Source organism: Nycticebus coucang, chromosome X (assembly GCF_027406575.1).
Source record: "Nycticebus coucang isolate mNycCou1 chromosome X, mNycCou1.pri, whole genome shotgun sequence".
In the NCBI taxonomy this organism is placed as follows: Eukaryota; Metazoa; Chordata; class Mammalia; order Primates; family Lorisidae; genus Nycticebus; species Nycticebus coucang.
In genome coordinates this window covers 18,331,365-18,351,542 of record NC_069804.1, presented here as the reverse complement: position 1 = coordinate 18,351,542, position 20,178 = coordinate 18,331,365, and the positions used below count along the sequence as shown (strand labels likewise).

Sequence of the window (20,178 nt, the reverse complement as noted above, 5' to 3'; positions counted from 1 at the left end):
TGTTTGATCTGGAAGAATGAATAGATTTATTCATTCATTTGGTAAGCAAACATTGAGTGCTATAAGGTAAAGGAAGGGCTTTTCATGACAACTGTGCCCTGTCAACATCCAAAGGCGAAGGTGAAGGAGAGCGGCACGTTAATGAGCTTGCATAAGGTGTGATTTTTTTTCTTATGCTTGGCTGACTGTCGCAAAGCCCTTTTTAATTTTGACAGGCTTTGTGACAGGCTAATCACAGAGGACATTTGTGCATGTGGTACTTTCTAAGCCATATTTGCAGTTAATGAAAAACTTTTATTTCTGTAAAATGAAGAAAATACATACTCTCCCATCTTTATAAAGAGAAAAAAAAGAAGACCTTATTGATCTAAAAGTAGCATTGGGTTTTGAGTCCCAACCTGCAGTCCCAGCCAACTTAAGCTTTTGTTCTCCCCTCTGACTTTGGGGTTTGCTCTGACTTAGTAACTATTGTCTCATAGATAACAGCCTCAGGTAAAGGACTTTTATTCTCTCAAAAAGGGTTCAGACCTCTCTAGAGGGTGCTTGCCCCTATTTCTTATTCTCTGTTCTCCTGTTTCCTAGGACTGCATTGATGCAGGCTGGTGGGAAGGAGAGCTCAACGGCAGACGAGGAGTGTTTCCCGATAACTTTGTGAAGTTACTTCCACCCGACTTTGAAAAGGAGGGAAATGTAAGTCTCCCTGGCTTTGTTCTCAGTGCTCCACATGCTTCCATTTTGGGATTTGGGATGGTGAATGGAGGATGGGGGAAAGTTTGGTGTAAACTTGAAGAGCACTGGCTTTTGAACAGACTGGGATTCTGGACCCCTGGCTGCCCTGTACCCTACAACAAACAAGTTCAGCATGGACTGGTCTGTCAGCAGGCACCAGTGATCTCTATTCTAGAGTTGTTGCGTATATAAACAAGATAATGTGTGTAAAGCACTAGTACCTAGCATATTTGAGTAACCAAATAAACTGTGAGAATCTTGGGTGCTCTATTTGGTAGGTGGACTGCATGCATCCCACATAGCATGGTCCTTTGGGGTGGTAAAGTAGCCAATGTTATGGAAGTGGCTGGAAAGCATATAGTAGATACAGAGTGAGGCCTGCTAAGTTTTCTATGCTGTATTTGCATATGTTTGTGTATACATATATCTCTAGATATACATCTCTCATCTGTGTTTTCACTTTCTTTGTGGGAATCCATTTGATGATGCTGTTGTTGAAATGAGCCCATCCATCCTTGCTTGCCTCAAAGTGTATTTTCTTGCTAATGATGTAATAAGAAATGTTGCAAAGTTACAAGCACTTTACAGCATAAGGGGACAGCGATTTTGTCTTGTGTTAAAGGCCAGGTTCTTGATATTTTGTCTTATCCATCCTGTTCTGCACCTCAGGGCTCTTTGTTCAGGCTTTTGCATGACTTCTGTCTACCTTTCCCATCGTGGGCCCTCTTCATGCTCAGAGGCTCTGGCTGATGCTAAACCTGACCGTGACACATCACCATTCTGGTCAAGCTGAGGTATGGGAAGGATAGCGATAATGCTAGTGGGTTGGTTGCCAAGGATTCTAAGCTAACATTTAATGATGTCTGTGCTGCTTAGATGAACAGAGGTCATTGTTTAAGCTAGATGGTGTTGGCACCTGCCAAGACTATGCCCCATAGACTGTTCGGTTGATTTGAAGGCTAAAGCCACACTTTTTAGGCTTTTTGATCACTTTCTTATATTGTTTAGGTGAAGGATGTTCTGTTCCACACTTGTTATTCTCTCTTGATAACTGAATTTTGGTTCTGGAGAATTTGGATTCTGCTTCCTAATGTTTTCTAGATCCTTGATACTCAAAAGTGTGGTCCATGGACCAGCAGCCTCAGCATCACCTTAGAGCTTGTTGGAAATGGTCAGACTCCATCCCAGACCTGGTGAATTGGAATCTATATTTTAGCAAGCTTCTTAGGTGATCTGTTTGTATATTACAGTTTGAGAAGCACTACTATAAGAGCAGGAAGCAGGTATCTAAGTGATGACAACCCTACCAGCCAGTCTCCCTCCCATATTTTGGGAGGAAAATAAATTCATATTGTAGAGAAGAGCTCATCATTCAATAAAGAAATTTTCCACCAAGTAAAACCACTTTAATGTTTTTAGTGATGACTGTAAGCAATGCTGGACTAATTTGACAAAATTAGTCACTTAGAAAAGGAGACACCAAACACTCAGTAATGACTGGAAATGTTTTGAAATAATAGGAGACAGGAAGGAGGTTTGGAAAACATTTACAGAGTACAGTGGTCATGACTCTAGTCTGCGGCATCATCTAGACCTGGGTTTGGAACCTGACTCTGTCACTTACTTGTTCTGTACCCAAGGCTGAGTCATTGAATGTCTCTAAACCTCAGTATTCTCAGTCATAAAATTGTGAGAATAATTGTACCTACCTTGTTAAACTGTTGAGAATATTTACTGAGGTAATGCACATAAATTCATCAGCACAATGCTGGTAATTTGTGAATGCCACATATAGGTTAACTATTCTAGTCTTTATAATTACTGTCATCATGACAGAGGAAGGCTCCAGCTAAAACTATGAATTGCTGATAGAAGGCTAACTCTGGTTCTTTTCCCTTCAGCTGATTAAATCAGCACAGTTATCTTGATGTCTTGATGAGTTTCCCTGGTAAGCCAAATGCATCATACATCATAAAAAAATAAAAATAAAAAAATAAAAGCAACTAAATAGCCATGAAAAAGAAATCTAGGAATTTATAAAATACATTTGTAGAGACATGTGACCACAGATTGGCATAATCTTCATGTTATTTCTTATATTTTTTTCTGGATCTGCTGCCTGATGATTGTGTTATATTTTCATTCATTCACTTACTTGACATTCATTGATCTGTTCTCTGGACTGGTTGCCATGCTGGTTGACTGGAAAAGAAGCATACACACAGTTGCTGCCCTTGTGGGCTTAGAGAAGGGGTCCTCAAACTTTTTAAACAGGGGGCCAGTTCACTGTCCCTCAGACCGTTGGAGGGCTGGACTATAGTTTTAAAAAAAACTATGAACAGGGCGGCGCCTATGGCTCAGTGAGTAGGGCGCCGGCCCCATATGCCGAGGGTGGCGGGTTCAAACCCAGCCCCGGCCAAACTGCAACAAAAAAACAGCTGGGCGTTGTGGTGGGCGCCTGTAGTCCCAGCTGCTCAGGAGGCTGAGGCAAGAGAATCGCATAAGCCCAAGAGTTAGAGGTTGCTGTGAGCCGTGTGACGCCACAGCACTCTACCAAGGGCGGTACAGTGAGACTCTGTCTCTACAAAAAAAAAAAAAAAAGAACTATGAACAAATTCCTATGCGCACTGCACATATATTATTTTGAAGTAAAAAAACAAAATGGGAACAAATACAATCACACCGCCGCATGTGGCCCACGGGCCATAGTTTGAGGACCCCTGGCTTAAAGTTAGGCAGCAGGTCTGGCGTTTAAGGCTGTAGAGACCTGCCAGACCTGTCTGAAAGGATGTTTTTTCTAGGCCTAAGTGAGAGAAGGCAAAGGGGCCATACCAACCGCCTCTTTCACCCTTCTCACCTGCCTTTGGGAGGCTGGTAAAAGCTGGTCATGTCCTAAAATGTGTAGATATCAAGACCTTCATGGTGACTCTTCTCTCTTTGGCCAGGGAGTTTTGGCAAGCGGCCATCCTCTTAGACATTTGCCACCTTATTGCTTCTGATTAAGGTGGTATATTTTTTTTAAAAAGTGTATTTACTGTGTACTACATGATACTTTAAAGTATGTATGCATTGTGGATTGACTAAATCTAGCTAACATATGCATTACCTCATAAAGTTTTCCTTTTTGTGGTGATAGGCAATAGGGTTTTGCAGGGTAGAGTAAAATCTGTATCATTTTTTAAAAAACTGGGTAAAGCCTGTAGTTGCCTTCATTGTGTCCCCCTCCCTGCCTTCTAGTTCCTGGTCTTATTTTTATGAGGCAATGAATTCACTCAGGTGAGATATTCTCCGTAGTGTGCTTTTCTAGAAGCTCTGTGTTACATAAGCTATTATGGGAAGTATTTCCACTGGGAGAGCGAAGTTGTCACTGTTGGGTAGACTCAGCTTGGCTTGCTCATTCGGGCATGAATGCTCTTTGGGACCCCCAAGGGAATCTCTAAAATCCCAGACAGATAGCTACCATTCCTCTGATAAGTCTTTTAACCTTGTCCCTATGAAGCATAACACCCAATTTTAGGGAAACAATAGTCATACCTGTCAGACAAAGTGATAGCTACAGCTAAAAAGTGATTGTATAATGTAGCACTTAGCTTTTAGAAATTCAAAGTCTAACATCTTTTTTCATCCCCTCTGGTCTATAAAACCAGCCAACCAGCTTTACATTGGTTGCTATGCCAGCCTTTATTGCTGCACCTAAAGTTCTGGTGAATTGGTGGCAATGAGACTGGAGATGGGGCTATCATTTGCTGAGTTGACAGTGTAAAGATGATTAGAATCATTAACATCAAGGCACTATATGAATGACAGAGTCTGAAACATTCTGCCACTGGTTTCAGCAGATGTCATCTTGTCTTGCCAGTGACTGGGGTTGTAGCCATTCACCCAGAAAAGAGGGTGATCTGTGATGATTAAGGCAGACTGAAGCAAACAGCATGTATTTAACAGTAGGCCTCTTGACTCAGAAGGCATCACAGAGCATTCTGATGAAGCTGATGTATTTTTTGCTGGGTTGTGAATTCAGATGGTTACCACAAGGCCTTTTGGAATTCTTGGCCGTCTTTCTTTCTGTGAGCACTTAGTGGATTCTCTCTTTGAGGCCTTTTCTTCAAGATATTCCAGGAGGGCATACATTGATCTCTCGGTACATATTTTAGAGCAATTATGTAAGCTATTTATAAGAGAACCAAGATTCAATGGCCGTCTATTTATTTTGAGCCTTGACAGTACAATCAAACACCAGAATAGAAATATTCAATATTCTGAAACCTCTAATGAAGCAATGCATGTATTCTGTCATTGTTACTGAAGGATAACAGGGAACTTGGACTCTTGAGAACAGCAGAAGATGGGGAAAGGAAGAGCAGAGAGAGGGAAGGAGGGAGGGGGTGGAGTCTCGATGTGTGACACACCTTTTGGGGGCAAGACACAATTATAAGAGAGACTTCACCTAACAAATGCAATCAGTGTAACCTAGTTTCTTGTACCCTTAATGAATACTCAACAATAAAAAAGAACAACAAAAAAATAAAGAACAGCGGAAGAAACAACTCATTTAAAAGAAAAAATTAGAATAGTTATTCCGAAACATAGTGTTTCTGAAAGATGGTATTTTAAGAAAGTCTCTGGCTTTGGTTCTTTTAAGAGAAACCATTCCTATCATCAGAAGAAGGTGTTACAGAGCTACCGTGCTTTGATTAGGAGGGTTTTTCAAAGTTTGTGCCATGTCAAGAATGAGGGCATTGCTAAGATCCCCACAGGTGCTTCCCTAGTGAATGCTTCGCTACTTCTTAGCCTTAGGGCCTCAGAAACCTGCCCTCAGATGCTCACGGATATCCTCGTGACTTCTGTGATGCAGGCTTGCTTTTGCTGACTCACAGGGTCTTACCGGGTAGCAGGCTGCTGGCTTACTAATGGCAACAAGACTCAGATGCCAACTAGCCTGGAATGCATGGTTCTACCTGCCCAAAGCATTTGCCCCCTGCAGATCTGATTCCTTAGAAGCCAGGTTCCACAAAAAACCACATTTATCCAGTGCTTGCTGGGAGGATGAGGAGTTAAATCAAGCGGAGTTTCTTATCCTTACAAAGAGTCTTGAGGTCCCCTCCTGTATCTCTTGAGGTCCCCTCCTGTACCAAAGGGGATGGTTTGCAAAGGAAGCTGTGTGTTGAACTCAGCTAAGCCCAGATAATGCTTGCAGGAGTGCTGTATTATTGGCCTCAGCAGCTCTCCATTTTTTTGTTTGTTTGTTTCCGTGACTGACCTGTTCCACACTCCTCCTACTGACATCAATCTCCAGATACACTATGATGCAATCAATTAGATTTCCCATTTTTTCAGTTATAATCATGTGAACACTGCCTCTTAAGATTGTTTCAGATCACTCAGCAGAAGTTTTGCAAGTTCCAAACTTTTACTGAAAAAGATATCTCTTGCTCTATTCCCACAATAGCTAATCCACCAAATATGAATGTTGCTGGTTTAACTACCTCCTCCAAGTTCTTAGAAGGCCCCTTAGCCCCTATCTTCTGATAACTGAGTTCATAAAATCTGTTCTTAGGCAGAATTTTCTTTGTTCCTCATTTCGAGAACTACTATAATTATTTCCAAGGATGCCCAGTAAATTCTTTCCCTTTTTAAAAAAGTCTTCCAAAAGAAATAAATATGTGCTTTCCAATAAGCAATCTTATGGAAAAAAATTCACTACAATATTATTTGTCTTATATGTTTAGTTTCCTGGGTCATTTCACATGCAAAGGAATATGGCTTCTCAAGGAGTTAATGTCACCCAAGTGTGGCCTATTGCTATGGCCCCAGTAGGCTTCCTTGAAGCCCCCTTGGTGGTATTCTTTGAAGGCGGTACTCTTTGAAGGCAAAGCACATGCCCCAGGCTTCTTATTCCTAGGGGCTAACAGTGTGCATGGCACATGGTTGGTGAAGTCAGAAATCCTTTGTCCCTTAGCTGTTTGATGCCAGGGTGCACCGTCTCTTCCTTTAGTCTCTCCTCTCCTGCTTGCTGCCATCTCTTGTCCAAAAGAGGAGAAAGTGGAGGGAAGGGAGGGGGAAGCTTGGCTCCTATCAGATTCCCCTTCGGGCAAAGGGGTCCCAGCTCCTTCCACCTAGTCATGGTGGAAGTCTAGGTGTGGAATTGAGGCAGTGCTTCCAGGGTGGGGTGAGTGGAGTGAAGGGGTGAGCCAAGGAGATGAACAGAGAGCAAGCACACTGGGGAGAAGCCAGTCTGGATGGGCCTGGCCAGGAGGGAGACCATGATGTATGCCACTAGGCCAGAGGCTGAGAGAGGAAACTAGAGAGAGACTCTTTCAAGAGCAGGTTACACAGCAATTGCTGGGGCTCTCCTGTGCAGGTGACAAGACAGATAGTTGCCAAACAAAGGGCAAAGTTAGTTCTGAAATCCTGAAAGCTTGTCTTCCTGCCATCCTCATTCTGGAACTTTCAGATGTATTTCCTTCTTGGTAGTGTAAAGGGAAAAATCAAATCTAGCTAATACATCCATTAAAGGATGATGTTTGAATGTCTTGGTCCAAGCCAACAACTCCACATGTAGGCAGACACGGACACACACAGTTGGGTCCATGTGCCCTGCATACATGAGAACCATGGAAGGGATTAGACTCTCTCAGAAATCAGATGTTGGCTCATTGATTTTGCTATCACCATTTTTATGGTGGCTCTTTTGAAATGAATTCCCACAGTCTAGATATTGAAAAACACGGGTTTTGGGCGGCGCCTGTGGCTCAGTGAGTAGGGTGCCGGCCCCATATGCCGAGGGTTGTGGGTTCAAACCCAGCCCCGGCCAAACTGCAACAAAAAAATAGCCGGGCATTGTGGCGGGCGCCTGTAGTCTCAGCTGCTCAGGAGACTGAGGCAAGAGAATTGTGTAAGCCCAAGAGTTAGAGGTTGCTGTGAGCCGTGTGACGCCACGGCACTCTACCCGAGGGTGGTACAGTGAGACTCTGTCTCTACAAAAAAAAAAAAAAAGAAAAGAAAAACACGGGTTTTGGGTCCTTTCTGGCTACAAACTAGCTGTTGATATGGCCCCTCTGGGCTTCAGTTTTCTCAGCTATAAAGAGAACTCTTGATCACTTGTAGCTCTGACATCCACTGGTTTGTTTAGCATGTACCTGCAAATTGAGCAGGCTGAAGCTACCTGAAGTGGTTGGAACGGGATCATTGTACTCTCACCATGGAGGGGAGGGATAAAGAGAATAAATAGAACAAGAGCCTCTGAGCCTCTAGTAATTCAGGACTTACCATGTTTGCCTGAGTTGAGAGGATGTTTCTGTCTGTGCACCTACGGGAGCTACTTAATACTTTATTGCTATTAAATTTTACTGAGGAAGTCTTGAGCTATTGCTTAACCCAGAGGCCCCCAGTTCCATTTCCTTTATGCAATCACAACTGCACATGTGGATGGAAATCAATGGGGTGATCTGCCCATGTCTTTTTAGTTGAGAATCGTGACCTCTTATGATGAATTTTTTACTGTCACGTTTTGCTAGTCCGCCTTCTCAGTTCTCACTTTTCTGTCTTCCTGTTGCATTAAAAAAAAAAAAATGTAGGCCCATGTGCAGTACTTTATGAATCACTGTGTGGGGGAGGGCAGTCCAGCGCTACATGGAACTCTAGTCCTGGTTTTTGTTTAAAATTACCTTAAAAGACGTCTTATTTGAAAACACAGCATCTTTTCTTATCAGAGGAGGCATGAAAGCTAGTTAAGTTGATGGAACGAGGGCCAAGCGTGGGGGCTCATGGCTGTAATCCTAGCACTTTGCGAGGCTGAGGTGGGTCGATTGTGCTCAGGAGCTCCTGTAGGTGCACAGACAGAAACATCCTTTCAATTCATGCAAACATGTTAAGTCCTGAATTACTAGAGACTCTTGTTCTATTTATTCTGTTTATGCCTCCTCTCCATGGTTAGAGTAAAATGATCCTGCTTCAACCAACTCAGGTGGCTTCAGCCTGCTCAATTAATATTTATATTATTAAATATAATCGACCACCCTGAGCAAGAGTGAGACCCAATCTCCACTAAAAATAGAAAAATTAGCCAGGCATTGTGGCGGGCACCTATAGTCCTAACTACTCGGGAGGCTGAGGCAGGAGGATCTCTTGAACCCAGGAATTTGAGGTTGCTGTGAGCTATGACACTACAGCACTCTAGCCTGGGTGACAGAGGGAGACTCTGTCTCAGGAAAAATAAAAGTTTGATGGAACCAGGAAAAAATTAAGTCAGTAAAGGAAAAACAAAACATGAGAGGCAAAGCTGTAACCCACTCAGCTAATAAGCAAAGCAGGCACCTGCCGGTATTATTCAAGCATGGTAGAATCAAGCAGCTCCCAGACTGTTCCTTCCATTCAAAACTGCCCCGAGTGCCTCCACAACTGCCAGAGTTCCGAATAAAAATTCACACATCTGTCTCGGACCTTCACCCTGTTCACACACACACTTGTTGTGACCACACTTTTCATACACTGTCTGTTAGCATGACAGTTCTCATTCCCTTTTCCTCCCCCAGTGCCCCTCTGCTCTGTTCTGTCACATTTTATGTGTCTGCTACATGCTGAATCTAACACAATAGTAAAAGATTTTTGTCTTTGCCTAGTAATCTTGGAAAATATGATGACTTGTAATTGTCTTTTTAAGATTTGGGGCCCTGTGGTTTGAGGCAAAGTCACTGGGATAACAGTTTCAGTGAGAGGAGGCTCATGTGAAATTGGTTATAGAAAATTTCAAACCAGCAGGAGTAATGGAGATATCCAGGGGTAGGCGTTGTTGGACTTGGCTGGGAAGAATGAGGCCACAGGGTGTTGGCAGTTTTGTGAATAAGAAATTGCAAGCATACTTCGTTTTACTGCACTTCACTCTATTGTGCTGTATAGATGTTGTGTTTTTTACAAATTGAGGGTTTGTGGTATCCCTGCATGGAACAAATCTATTGGTGCCATTTTTTTCCAGCAGCATGTGTTCACTTTGTGTCACTGTGTAACTTTCACAGTAGTTCATAATTTTGCATTATTTTTCTATCTGTTACAGTGATCTGTGATCAGCCATCTTTGTTCCTATTGCAATTGCATATGGGTACCATGAACTGCACCCATATAAGATGAATTCCATTGAACAGCGTTGTGTGGTTCTGACCACTTCAGTGGCTGTTCCCCATCTCTCTCCCTCTCCTCAGGCCTCCCTATTTTCTGAGACACAACAATATTGAAATTAGAGCAGTTAGGAATCCCACAATAACCTCTAAGTACTCAAGGGAAAAAGTTGATAAGGCAGTGTCAGAGTTGGAGAGGAGTGACTCCAATTTTGAAAGAAATGTTCTCTGTAGGGTAAAATGCTGTTAAACAGCATCATATGCAACTGAGAAATCTTTCATGAAAGGGAGAGTCAGTTGATGTGGCAAATGTCATTGTTGTCTTATTTTAAGAAATTGCTGCAGCCACCCCAGCCTTCAGCAACCACCACCTTGACCAGTTGGCAACCATCCGCATAGAGGCAAGACCCTCCACCAGCGAAAAGATTAGGACTCACTGAAGGCTCAGCTGATCGTTAGCATTTTTTAGCAATAAAGTATTTATTAAGTTATATACATACACTGTTTGTTTAGACATAATGCTATGGCACACTTAATGGACTATAGTATAGTGTAAACATAACTTTTATGTGCACTGGGAAAACCCCCAAAACTCTGTGTCACTCACTTTATTGTAATATTCATTTCATTGCAGTGGTCTGTAACCGAACCCATGATATCTGGGAGGTATGCCTGCATTCTGGGTCTGAGGTAGAGGAAGGTTAATTTTTAGATTTTCAATGGTAACTTCATTAGGTAAACACACATTTATCCTCAGTCTAATTTACATAGACAGAAGGGAAGAAGAAAAAGAAAGGATTCAATGGAGAGCTTGAAGGGGCTCGCAAAAAGCAAGAAAGCATAAGCCAGAAACAGATCCATCCCTGGAGCACCTGTACATAATAAGGGCAGGTGGCCTTCAGAGCAGCTTGCTTTCTTTTTATAATAAAGCTTATTTGGGGCGGTGCCTGTGGCTCAGGGAGTAGGGCGCCGGCCCCATATACCAAGGGAGGCAGGTTCAAACCTGGTCCCGGCCAAACTGCAACAAAAAAATAGCTGGGCGTTGTAGTGGGTGCCTGCAGTCCCAGCTACTCGGAAGGCTGAGGTAAGAGAATTGCCTAAGCCCAAGAGATGGAGGTTGCTATGAGCTGTGATGCCACGGTACTCTGCTGAGGGCAATAAAGTGAGACTCTGTTTCTAATAAATAAATAAATAAATAAAGCTTATTTGCCTGGACTAATATAGACAACACAGAAAATCACTAAGAAGGAAATACAAATTATACATGCATATATGCGCTCATAATCACTTTAAATGTTTTTTTCCTCAGACTCTTTCTGTATATGTTGTAGCATAGTTGAGCTCATATCGTAGCTGCAATTTGATACCTTATTTTCCCCCAACTTTGACGTAATACAGTTACCTGTGCTTTTATGAACTCCTTGCATGATTTCATAGCCATGTGGTGATTTATCTTCTGGATATTCTCTGGTGGGTTGGACTCTTTAGGGGTAGTTAAGAGCATACCTGTGGGTCAGACAGCCCTGAGCTTGACTCCCAGCCTCCCTCACCCCCACATACTATTTAATAGCCTAATGACCTTGGGAAATAGCTTTATCTCTCGAAGCCTCAATTATTTCTTTTGCAAAATGGGTATAATAATACCACTCCCTCATAGAGTTGTCGTAGGGATTAAGTCAGTGTTTACTGACTCTGTTTGTGAAACCACCTCCTCCTAAGAGAGAGGTAATATCATCAATATTTATAGGTGAGAAATTCCAACTAGATGAAATCACTTGCCCAGGGTCCACAGCTAATAATGGAAAGCACCAGGATTTCTACTGACAGATTCTGGAATCCCACCTCTTGCCACTATACTATACTGCCTGTTTGGAGTAACTTGGCTTGATGACCCAGCTAGCAAGAGCAGAGCTTAAATGTTATTGAATCCAGAGTCTCCATTCTATGATGCCCCCTGAGGGAGTTCCATGTAGGTTTACTATTCCCTGGGTTTACTTAAAACCCTTATTTCCCCATGCCCCAGTGGGTCAGGGCTGGTGATGGGCAGGTGCTTTTACTGGTTCCTGTGGTACTAATAATGTCACAGTAGTACATTTTCAGAAAGCAAACGAGACTCTGTGGGGCTTTTTTAAGATCACAAGTATATGATGCCCAGAGAAGCTGAGAAATTTAGTCAGTGACATGGATCTTATGCTCAAATCCTTCCCATCCCCATCCTTCCTTAATAATTTTGATGTTGAGGTGGTTGTACCCTTCTCTAAGGGGCCCCCCTTTAACACAGCTGCCCAAGAATTGTGCCTTGGCTGGACTCAGGCCACTGAATTATTTGCCAGCTCCAGCCTGAGCATCTCCATCCTATAGTCAATCCTGGATGACAAGGAAATGCCTGGCTACTTTGGAACCCGTTCAGGGATGAATGCCATTGAGCGCATTGCTGCCTCCATCACTTACAGAGTGACAGTGTGTGAGAAAAACAAATAGTGGCTGATACGCAAAAAACTCTCCATTCCAGTTTATCACGTATGACTGGGTACTGCTAGTGCATCAGGGCAGGGCAGGGGGGAGGCTCACAAATGGCCTGCCAGCTTCAGTACCAAAAGGGGCAGAAGGCTCGAACCCAGCCTGGCCTTAGCAGGTCCTCAGGCTGCATTTTGTTGATGGTCCCACATCCAGAGCTGATTCGATTTTGAGTCTTCACAGTGACTCTTTTCGAATTGCATGGTTATTCAGCAGATTAAATCTTAATTGCAAATGTAGTTTCAGCGTAGGAGTACCATTGTGCTTGCTGGTTTCAGGCCATTTTTGCTGAGCCGTGCTTTTCCAGAAAGCTGTTACAAATTTAGAAAGGGGGAAATGGCGTTTCGTTTGTCGATTGGAGTTTTGTTTTGCCGACTGAATTTATTTTAGTGTTTGTTTAGAGGTGCCAGAAACTGACGTCCCTGGAGAGAGAATTGCTCAATTTTTTGGAGAGATTCTCTAAATTGTCCAAACGGCACATAGAAAACAATGTCTGTGGTCGTTTTGTGAGAGGACAGGCTTGCCAACAATCTCACGTGGCATAATTTTGATTAATTTTTCAGAGACCCAAGAAGCCACCGCCTCCATCCGCTCCTGTCATCAAACAAGGGGCAGGTAATGTACCTTTTAGTTCTGTCAAATAAAATATGCATCTTTTCTTTTTGTATATATTCAAATTGTCTTTGGTAGAGTAAAAAAAAAAAAAAAATTCCTGGTTCAAATGCCATAGGTTGCCAAATTGGGAAATTACAATTTGGTTCCAGCAAGCAGATTTAAATATATTGCTGTTTTTCCTATAAACATACCATTAAAAGTGTCCCTGAAACAGTGTTAAATTCTGAGCTCCTAAAGAGAATAAACACAAAGAATTTAAAATAAACCAGTTCTTTTTTTTTTGTTTGTTTTGTTTTAAACAAACTAATTGTCCTGCCTTGCCTGAGCTCAGTTGAGAGACAGCTTGGGCAGTCTCATTTCCCATGGTTTATATCATCTTTGTGCATGTACAGTGTTGCTGAATTTTAAGTGTGTGTCCTGTGTAATTAACCAAAATTTGTACTTACTTTACTTATATCCCTCCAACTTAAAAGATGTTTTTCTAATAATAAATACTTTTCCTCATTTTTTTTTTTAATTTTGAGAAGACCAATTCACTTTTTCTGTGTAGTTCGGATATAAAGGCTGAATAACGTAAGAAGAAATTGATGTTGGACATTTTATAATTCATCACACACTATGTTCCCATATATAAAGATGATATTTCGTATTTCCCAACAGAATTCCTCTTTATAATTGTCAAAATTAATTGTGAGAAGAAACTCTTCTATGAATAACATGAATAACTAGTTCAGTGACATTTTTAAAAAATTAACTAAAACAGAAGAAAATGGGGGTATTTTTACTTCCATACATTCACAATTATGATAGTTGTATGGCATTTAACTTATGAATAAATTTTCAGATTGGTTTGTTTGTAGATCTATTAAGTGATTTTTTTAAAAGGTTGTTTGGGCCACCAAGTTGGGGGGAAAATCCAACTTGACCCCAAATTCCTTTTCCATTCCTTTGGGCATAGTTGAGAATAATGGAGATTAAGCCCTGAAATGAGATGTTAATTACATCTCATGCTCCACCCCCATCCTTGTTTGCATTGAGCAGTTTCATTTTGCCACCTAGTGGTTCTGGCCACATAAATATTTTATTGTGCTGAAATTAAAGCAGGCTATTTATTTGCTTTTCTTCGAAGACCTTTAGAAAAAAAGGCCTTAGTAACTGATTAGAGACCGTGGAGTGGAATTGAGTGGTCCAAGGTTTAGGCAGCCTAGAATGTAGTGGAGATTGGTCTAGAATGTAACTAGGATTGGATTCTTTTTTTTTTTTTGGTTTTTGGCCAAGGCTGGGTTTGAACCCGCCACCTCCGGCATATGGGACTGGCGCCCTACTCCTTGAGCCACAGGCACCTCCCGGATTGGATTCTTTAATACGGTGGGATTGTCAATTCTTTCTGTATCTTTATAAATGGTACTGAACTTCTTTATTATTGTTAGGAGACCAGATTATACCATGGTGGGCAAATTCTTATCCTTGTAAGACAGTTTTACCAACGTTTATGATGGTTGTCTATAGGGCAAAGCAAGATGACATTTAATCTTTATAGATTACCACTACTACTAATTTATCCTGCTGAGTAATCTTGGAAACCGCTTTGTGATAAGGCGGTAGATATGCATATTTCCATCACCATCAACTTTCTGAAACTGTGTTCGATTATTTGACAAAAAAGAAAACAGATATAGAATCAAACAAAACCACATGCAGTGTTTAATTTGTAGAGAGTCATTAAGTAAAGTGTATGTTTGGTGGATATTTTTCAACTTCTTTTGGCTTCTGAGGTGTATAATTGAGATTTTAGTACCGAGCATCCATTTTGGGGACTAGTCAGGTAAAGGGTTTGTTGAGTGTCCAACCAAGTCTATAATCAGTGGGGTGCTTTTGATTGGTTCGGGCTTCCACTGTTTTCCAAGTTCCCTTACCCACCAGAGGCTGCTGGCACTGATGAGGACCCCAGGTGAGGGAGCAGCTGCAGTCCATGTGGATAAAGATTAAATGCTAAATAGTACCTTTGCAAAAATGTAATATTTAAGGGATTGGGATGCAAAGAAAAAGGACTTAGAAAGAACATCCCTCATTTAAAATTATGCTCTGGTTCCTTTTGCTGCACAGCAAACCTCTCCAAATTTAGTATCATAAAATAATAATCATTTTATGCTTATGGATTCTGTGGGTCACAAATATGAACAGGACATGGCTGGGATGGCTTGTCTCTGCTCCATCCTGGCTAGGACCTCAGCTGGGAATGTTGAATTACCTAAGGCTGGAGGATCCACTTTGAAGACACTGCTTCAATCACCTGTCTAGCTCCACTTGGCAAGGATGGCTGGAAGGCTGGGGTCAGCTGGGGCTATGTTGACTTCTACATGGAGGTTCAGAATTCTAGCAAATAAAATCATATGAGTCAGCTTTAGAAATTATATACTATCACTCTGGCTACTGATCGAAGCATCCATAAGCCCACCGACACTCCAGGTGAGGGTACCTCACCTCTTATTGGGAGGGGTATCAAATAATTCCAGTCCAGATTTTACAACTACTGCAAGACGGAATCCAGATTCCTGTGATCCCTTTTTATTTATAGAGTACAATACCCAGTGGCCCCTTATTTGTGTATTTTGATGACTGACTTATATGTTTATACACATTCCCCATCCCTGCCTAGTGATTTCCTTTGACCATGTTGATGCCTAGGGAAATCAAGTTTAAATATTAGAAAATATTAATAGTGTTCTTATAAATTAAGGATGTATAGGCAGGCAAACTTGGTGGCATATGCCAGAAATGTCTTCTGCTCTGTTTGTAGGAAGCCCGTGTTTGCCAAGTAACACCAGCATCCAGCTCAGGGGGAAAAAAATAGTGACTTTGCTAAATATTTAAATGTTATTGTGTCTAATGAATCCTCTCCTTCCTAGGTACCACTGAGAGAAAACATGAAATTAAAAAGGTACCTCCTGAAAGACCAGAAACACTTCCAAATAGAACAGAAGAAAAAGGTATGAAATTAATTCTGCATTTGGCATTTCTAGAATATCTAGAGCAGAAACTGTCATAAGGTGAGTCCAGAATGCCTGCAGAATTTGCCTTTTCTTTCAAATATGGTGATGTGGTTTTGGTTTGATTGCTTTTAAACATATGGTAGGGCCAGAATTTCTCATCAAATGAAAAGTAACCAGACCAGTCTCTGAGCATGTTGGAGCTGTTTTGTGATATGTCTGCCATGACTACTCTCTCTACCTCCTGAAGTTTGCTGAAGTCCTTTAAGTTCTTTGAGGACCTGAAATGTAGCTGATAGTTTCCATCCATCCCCTCCCTGGTGTCTAATGCCTCAGGGGTCATTCACTGTAGATAGATGGACTTGCTTAGTTGAAATTCCCATCCAGACAAACGAATATCCTTTCTCTTGGTCACTGATGGGCCTTTAACGCTGGCTAATGTTATCACAGACAACAAATGTCTTGAATATCCTTGATCAAGAATGTTGGGGGCAGGGAAAGGCAGCATGGCAGTGCTGGGAAAAGCATCTTGGTGCCCAAAGTCTCCTAAAGGTGGTTAGAGTTGTCATTGGCAGAGAAGTAGCATTAACACATCTTACACAGTCAGTTTTATGGACATGTTTGACTCCTACCATTTTGAGTATTTCTCCCATTTTTGCATGTTGTGGAAGGACTCATTTTATTAGGTGCCTAAGATTTAATTCATCACACATTTTTATGGGAAAAGTACTATGTTATTATTATGAACAGGAGGCCAAGCAAATTCCATTTTAAAAAGCAGTTATTTTTAAGTCACAAGAGAAATGCTGAATTAATGAATGTAATTATTTGGAGGCACTCCTTGGTAGCCTCATGAAATTTTATTGTGAAATTTAATATTTCATATCAGCCTGCCAAAAGTTTTACCAACATTGTAAGCTTCTTAAGAAGCTATACCTCTTTCTTTCACAGTGAACAGTTAGAACTTAGGTTGTGGAACTTCTTTGTAAAGGCCAGGTCTATATCACATGTCAGTGAAAACAATAGCCATTGAGAATATACGATGCGAACAGCTCTTTAATAGATAAATGTATTGGGAAAAGACCAAACACTATCCTCTGTCCTCATGGGTGACACACAGCTAGTTTCTGGGTTATAACCAGCCTCCATGATGGGGATGCTTCCTGTAAATCCCCACACCCCTGGTTTCTTCCCTTCCCATGATTCCTTATTCAAAAGCCCTAGTCAGAAGCAACAGGAAAGCCAGGGAACCAGTTCTGCCCCGAGACTCGGCCTCCCTGTTGGGTTAGCCCATTTATTCTGCAGGATTTCCTCTCTTTGTCCTGCTGCTATCCGGCAGGAGGAATGGCCCCTACTCTGCATTTCAGCTAAACCCTTCGTCTTCTGATCCCCATGTGCCAGAAAATGAGTTCCCAGCATTCCTGATTGGAGCATATTTCCCCATAGAGAACACTGTGGGAATAAGCACAATAACACCTATACACCCTGACAGGCTTTTTTTTAAAGCTTTTGTCCATCAGCCTAGAAACCCAAACAATGACAATCTGTGTTTGCAAGTAAAAGGTGTTCTGAGTACCATCTTACAAGTAAACATAGGGAACCTACCTGTACTCCAATAGGCAACTCTGAAGCTCATCTTTATTAAGTAGAATGTAAATATGTGTTTTTTACACCCTACATGGGGCAAGGCTAGTTGGGAACAGAAAACATGATACTGTCACTGAACACTGCTCAGTTTGGCCACCAAATCTGGATTCAACTTCTAATAGTTCTGACTCCAAAAAGCCTTAGAAGCCAAATACCTGTGATCTCTCTTCCAAGTTCAAACTGTACACAAGAAGAATCCAGAACTCATTGTTCTCTGAAATACTCCCCCAATTAAAGGGCTCATAGCCCTTTTCAGAAGCCAGCCTGTGAGGTATTGGGCCTCTTTTCTTCCCATACCCAGCAGGTCCTGTGGGCCATTGACCAGACCCATCATTCCTCTACTGTTCAGCACTGCACAGAGCTCTAGGGAGATGACAAGATGTGGGCCTTGCCACGCATGTAAACACCGACAAAGGGTCCAAGTGGGGCTTATCTATAATGGGCTGCCCCTTAATGATGAGGAAGGAAGGAAGTCTGCCTTAGAGGGTAGGTCTATGTGTTGAAAAGGGAACATGACAGTATCACACTTCACCCAGGCTTCAAAGAATGAGCTGGAGCTTGCCAAGGGTGGGCCAGAGGGGCTCTCTAGGCTGAGGGACCAGTGTGAGCAGAGATGTGGAGAGGAGGGAGCAGTGACCTCAAGAGGCTTTTTCTCACTTGACAGAGTAAGTAGTGCTCTTTGCCTTCCAGCTTCACCTTTGGAAATGGCATCAGTGATGTTTCTTAAAGCAGGAACTGAGCAATTTGCTTCTACAACGTACTGTCACTTATGCTAGATCTTTCTGTTTACTTTATGCTTTTTTAAACAATGATTTAAAGAAAGACCAGAGAGAGAGCCAAAACTGGATTTGCAGAAGCCCTCCGTTCCTGCTATACCGCCAAAAAAACCTCGGCCACCTAAGAGCAACTCTCTCAACAGACCTGGCGCATTGCCCCCCAGAAGACCAGAGCGACCAGTGGGTCCATTGACACACACCAGGTACTGCTCTGCTTTTGCTGCTGGAACAGGTGTGGGATAGCCATGGAACACAGGAAAGGACCAGTGCTATAGACCTTGGGGGGGAGGAGAAGGGGAATCAGCTTTTTGCAAAGTTGTCTGAAGACGCCAGCCCCTCTGTTCTTGCTCCTGCGCTCAGGCAGAAGTAGGTATGAGGTTTGGGAGGCATGTTGCAAGTTTCAGGGTTTCAGGATTACCAGATAATAGGGGTTATTCCTGGGCTTCGTGAGAGCAAGCCAGCTGCCCTTCAGCCTGGAAATGTGGATGGCATGCTCTCCTTTGTCCCCCTGGATGTTATGCTGGCTTTGTGCATGTACATGTCACATGTGGCTATATCCCTGGTCCTCTTGCTGCTCTGTGGGGCTTCTTTCTGTACCCCAAGCTCCCTCTGTTCTTCTCACACAACCTACTGTGGACCTCTGACCTGGCCTGGCAGATAGCTCCTAGTACATGTCTCTGCATTGTAAGGCCCTCAGAGGCTAGAGACATGCCTTATTCAGGCCCGTATTATGAGATGTTCTTGGCAAAACTAAAATTTGTTCACTGGCTGGCTGGACACAAGTATTAGTAATGTGAAATCAGAGTTGGACATTGTGCATTCCAGACCTCAGGTGCCTACCAGAGCAAGGAACTATTGAATTATTTCCACAAGTTTGTTGCCAGAACTTTCTCCATTACATGTATATGTTGTATGTTTGACGTGACACTCCAGAGCAAGTCAGTGATGCCTGGAGGTCTTAAGGCATATGTGTCAACACAGAGTCACTCACTGAATTTATTTTTTTAAGAGAGTTTTTCTCTGTTACCCAGGGTGGATTACAGTGGTGTGATCACAGAAATTCTGGGCTCTAGCAATCCTCCTGCCTCAGCCTCTCAACTAGCTGAGACTACAAGCACATGCCACCATGCCCAGCTAATTTTATTTTTTGTAGAGATGGGATCTTGCTATGTTGCCCAGGCTGATCTCTTAACTCCTAGGCTCAAGTGATCCTCCTGTCTCTGCTTTCCAAAGTGCTGGGACTACAGGCGCAAGCCACCATGACTGTCCTGAATGTTTTTATTTAAGCTAAGTTTGTATGGTGAGAGTTGCTTGGGACTTCAGAGCTCTTATATTGGAGTCAGGCCTCCAGGCTTGAATCTCAGCCCACCTACTAAGAGGAAGGCAGGCATCAGTGAATCACTGTCCTTCTCACCTCACTTTCTCTTCTGTGATTTGAGGATGATGATGGAATGCTCCTAACTTATCCCCAAGTGTATGTCCCCAGGCCTGTAAATCAGTGTTATTTTCATTGTCGTTTTTATTATTGCATGTTGAACTGGGTACACTGCAGTAAGATGATCTCATTTGCTTTTTTAAAAGAGTTTTAATTTGCAGTAAAATACACATAACATAAAAATTACCATAGTAACCATTTAAGGTGCACTGCTCAGTGGCATTTTGTATATTCATATTATTATGCTGCCATCTCCAAAAGGCTTCATCTCATAAAACTGTAACTCTGTACCCTTTAAACCACAATTCCCCTTTTGCCCTCCCCACAGCCTCTGGCAGCTACTATTCTGCTTCCTC

General features: G+C 42.2%; 1 protein-coding gene across 7 annotated transcripts in view; it reads left to right on the top strand.

Moving 5' to 3' along the window:
* SH3KBP1 (SH3 domain containing kinase binding protein 1) overlaps window positions 1-20,178 on the top strand; it is a 380,231-nt gene that overhangs the window by 305,946 nt on the left and 54,107 nt on the right. For all 7 annotated transcript variants that reach the window (XM_053578955.1, XM_053578961.1, XM_053578958.1 and 4 more), the window contains 4 exons: window positions 583-690; window positions 12,923-12,974; window positions 15,884-15,964; window positions 18,431-18,590. In XM_053578955.1, coding sequence (XP_053434930.1) covers window positions 583-690; window positions 12,923-12,974; window positions 15,884-15,964; window positions 18,431-18,590 — 401 coding nt within the window. The remainder of the gene's footprint in view (window positions 1-582; window positions 691-12,922; window positions 12,975-15,883; window positions 15,965-18,430; window positions 18,591-20,178) is intronic.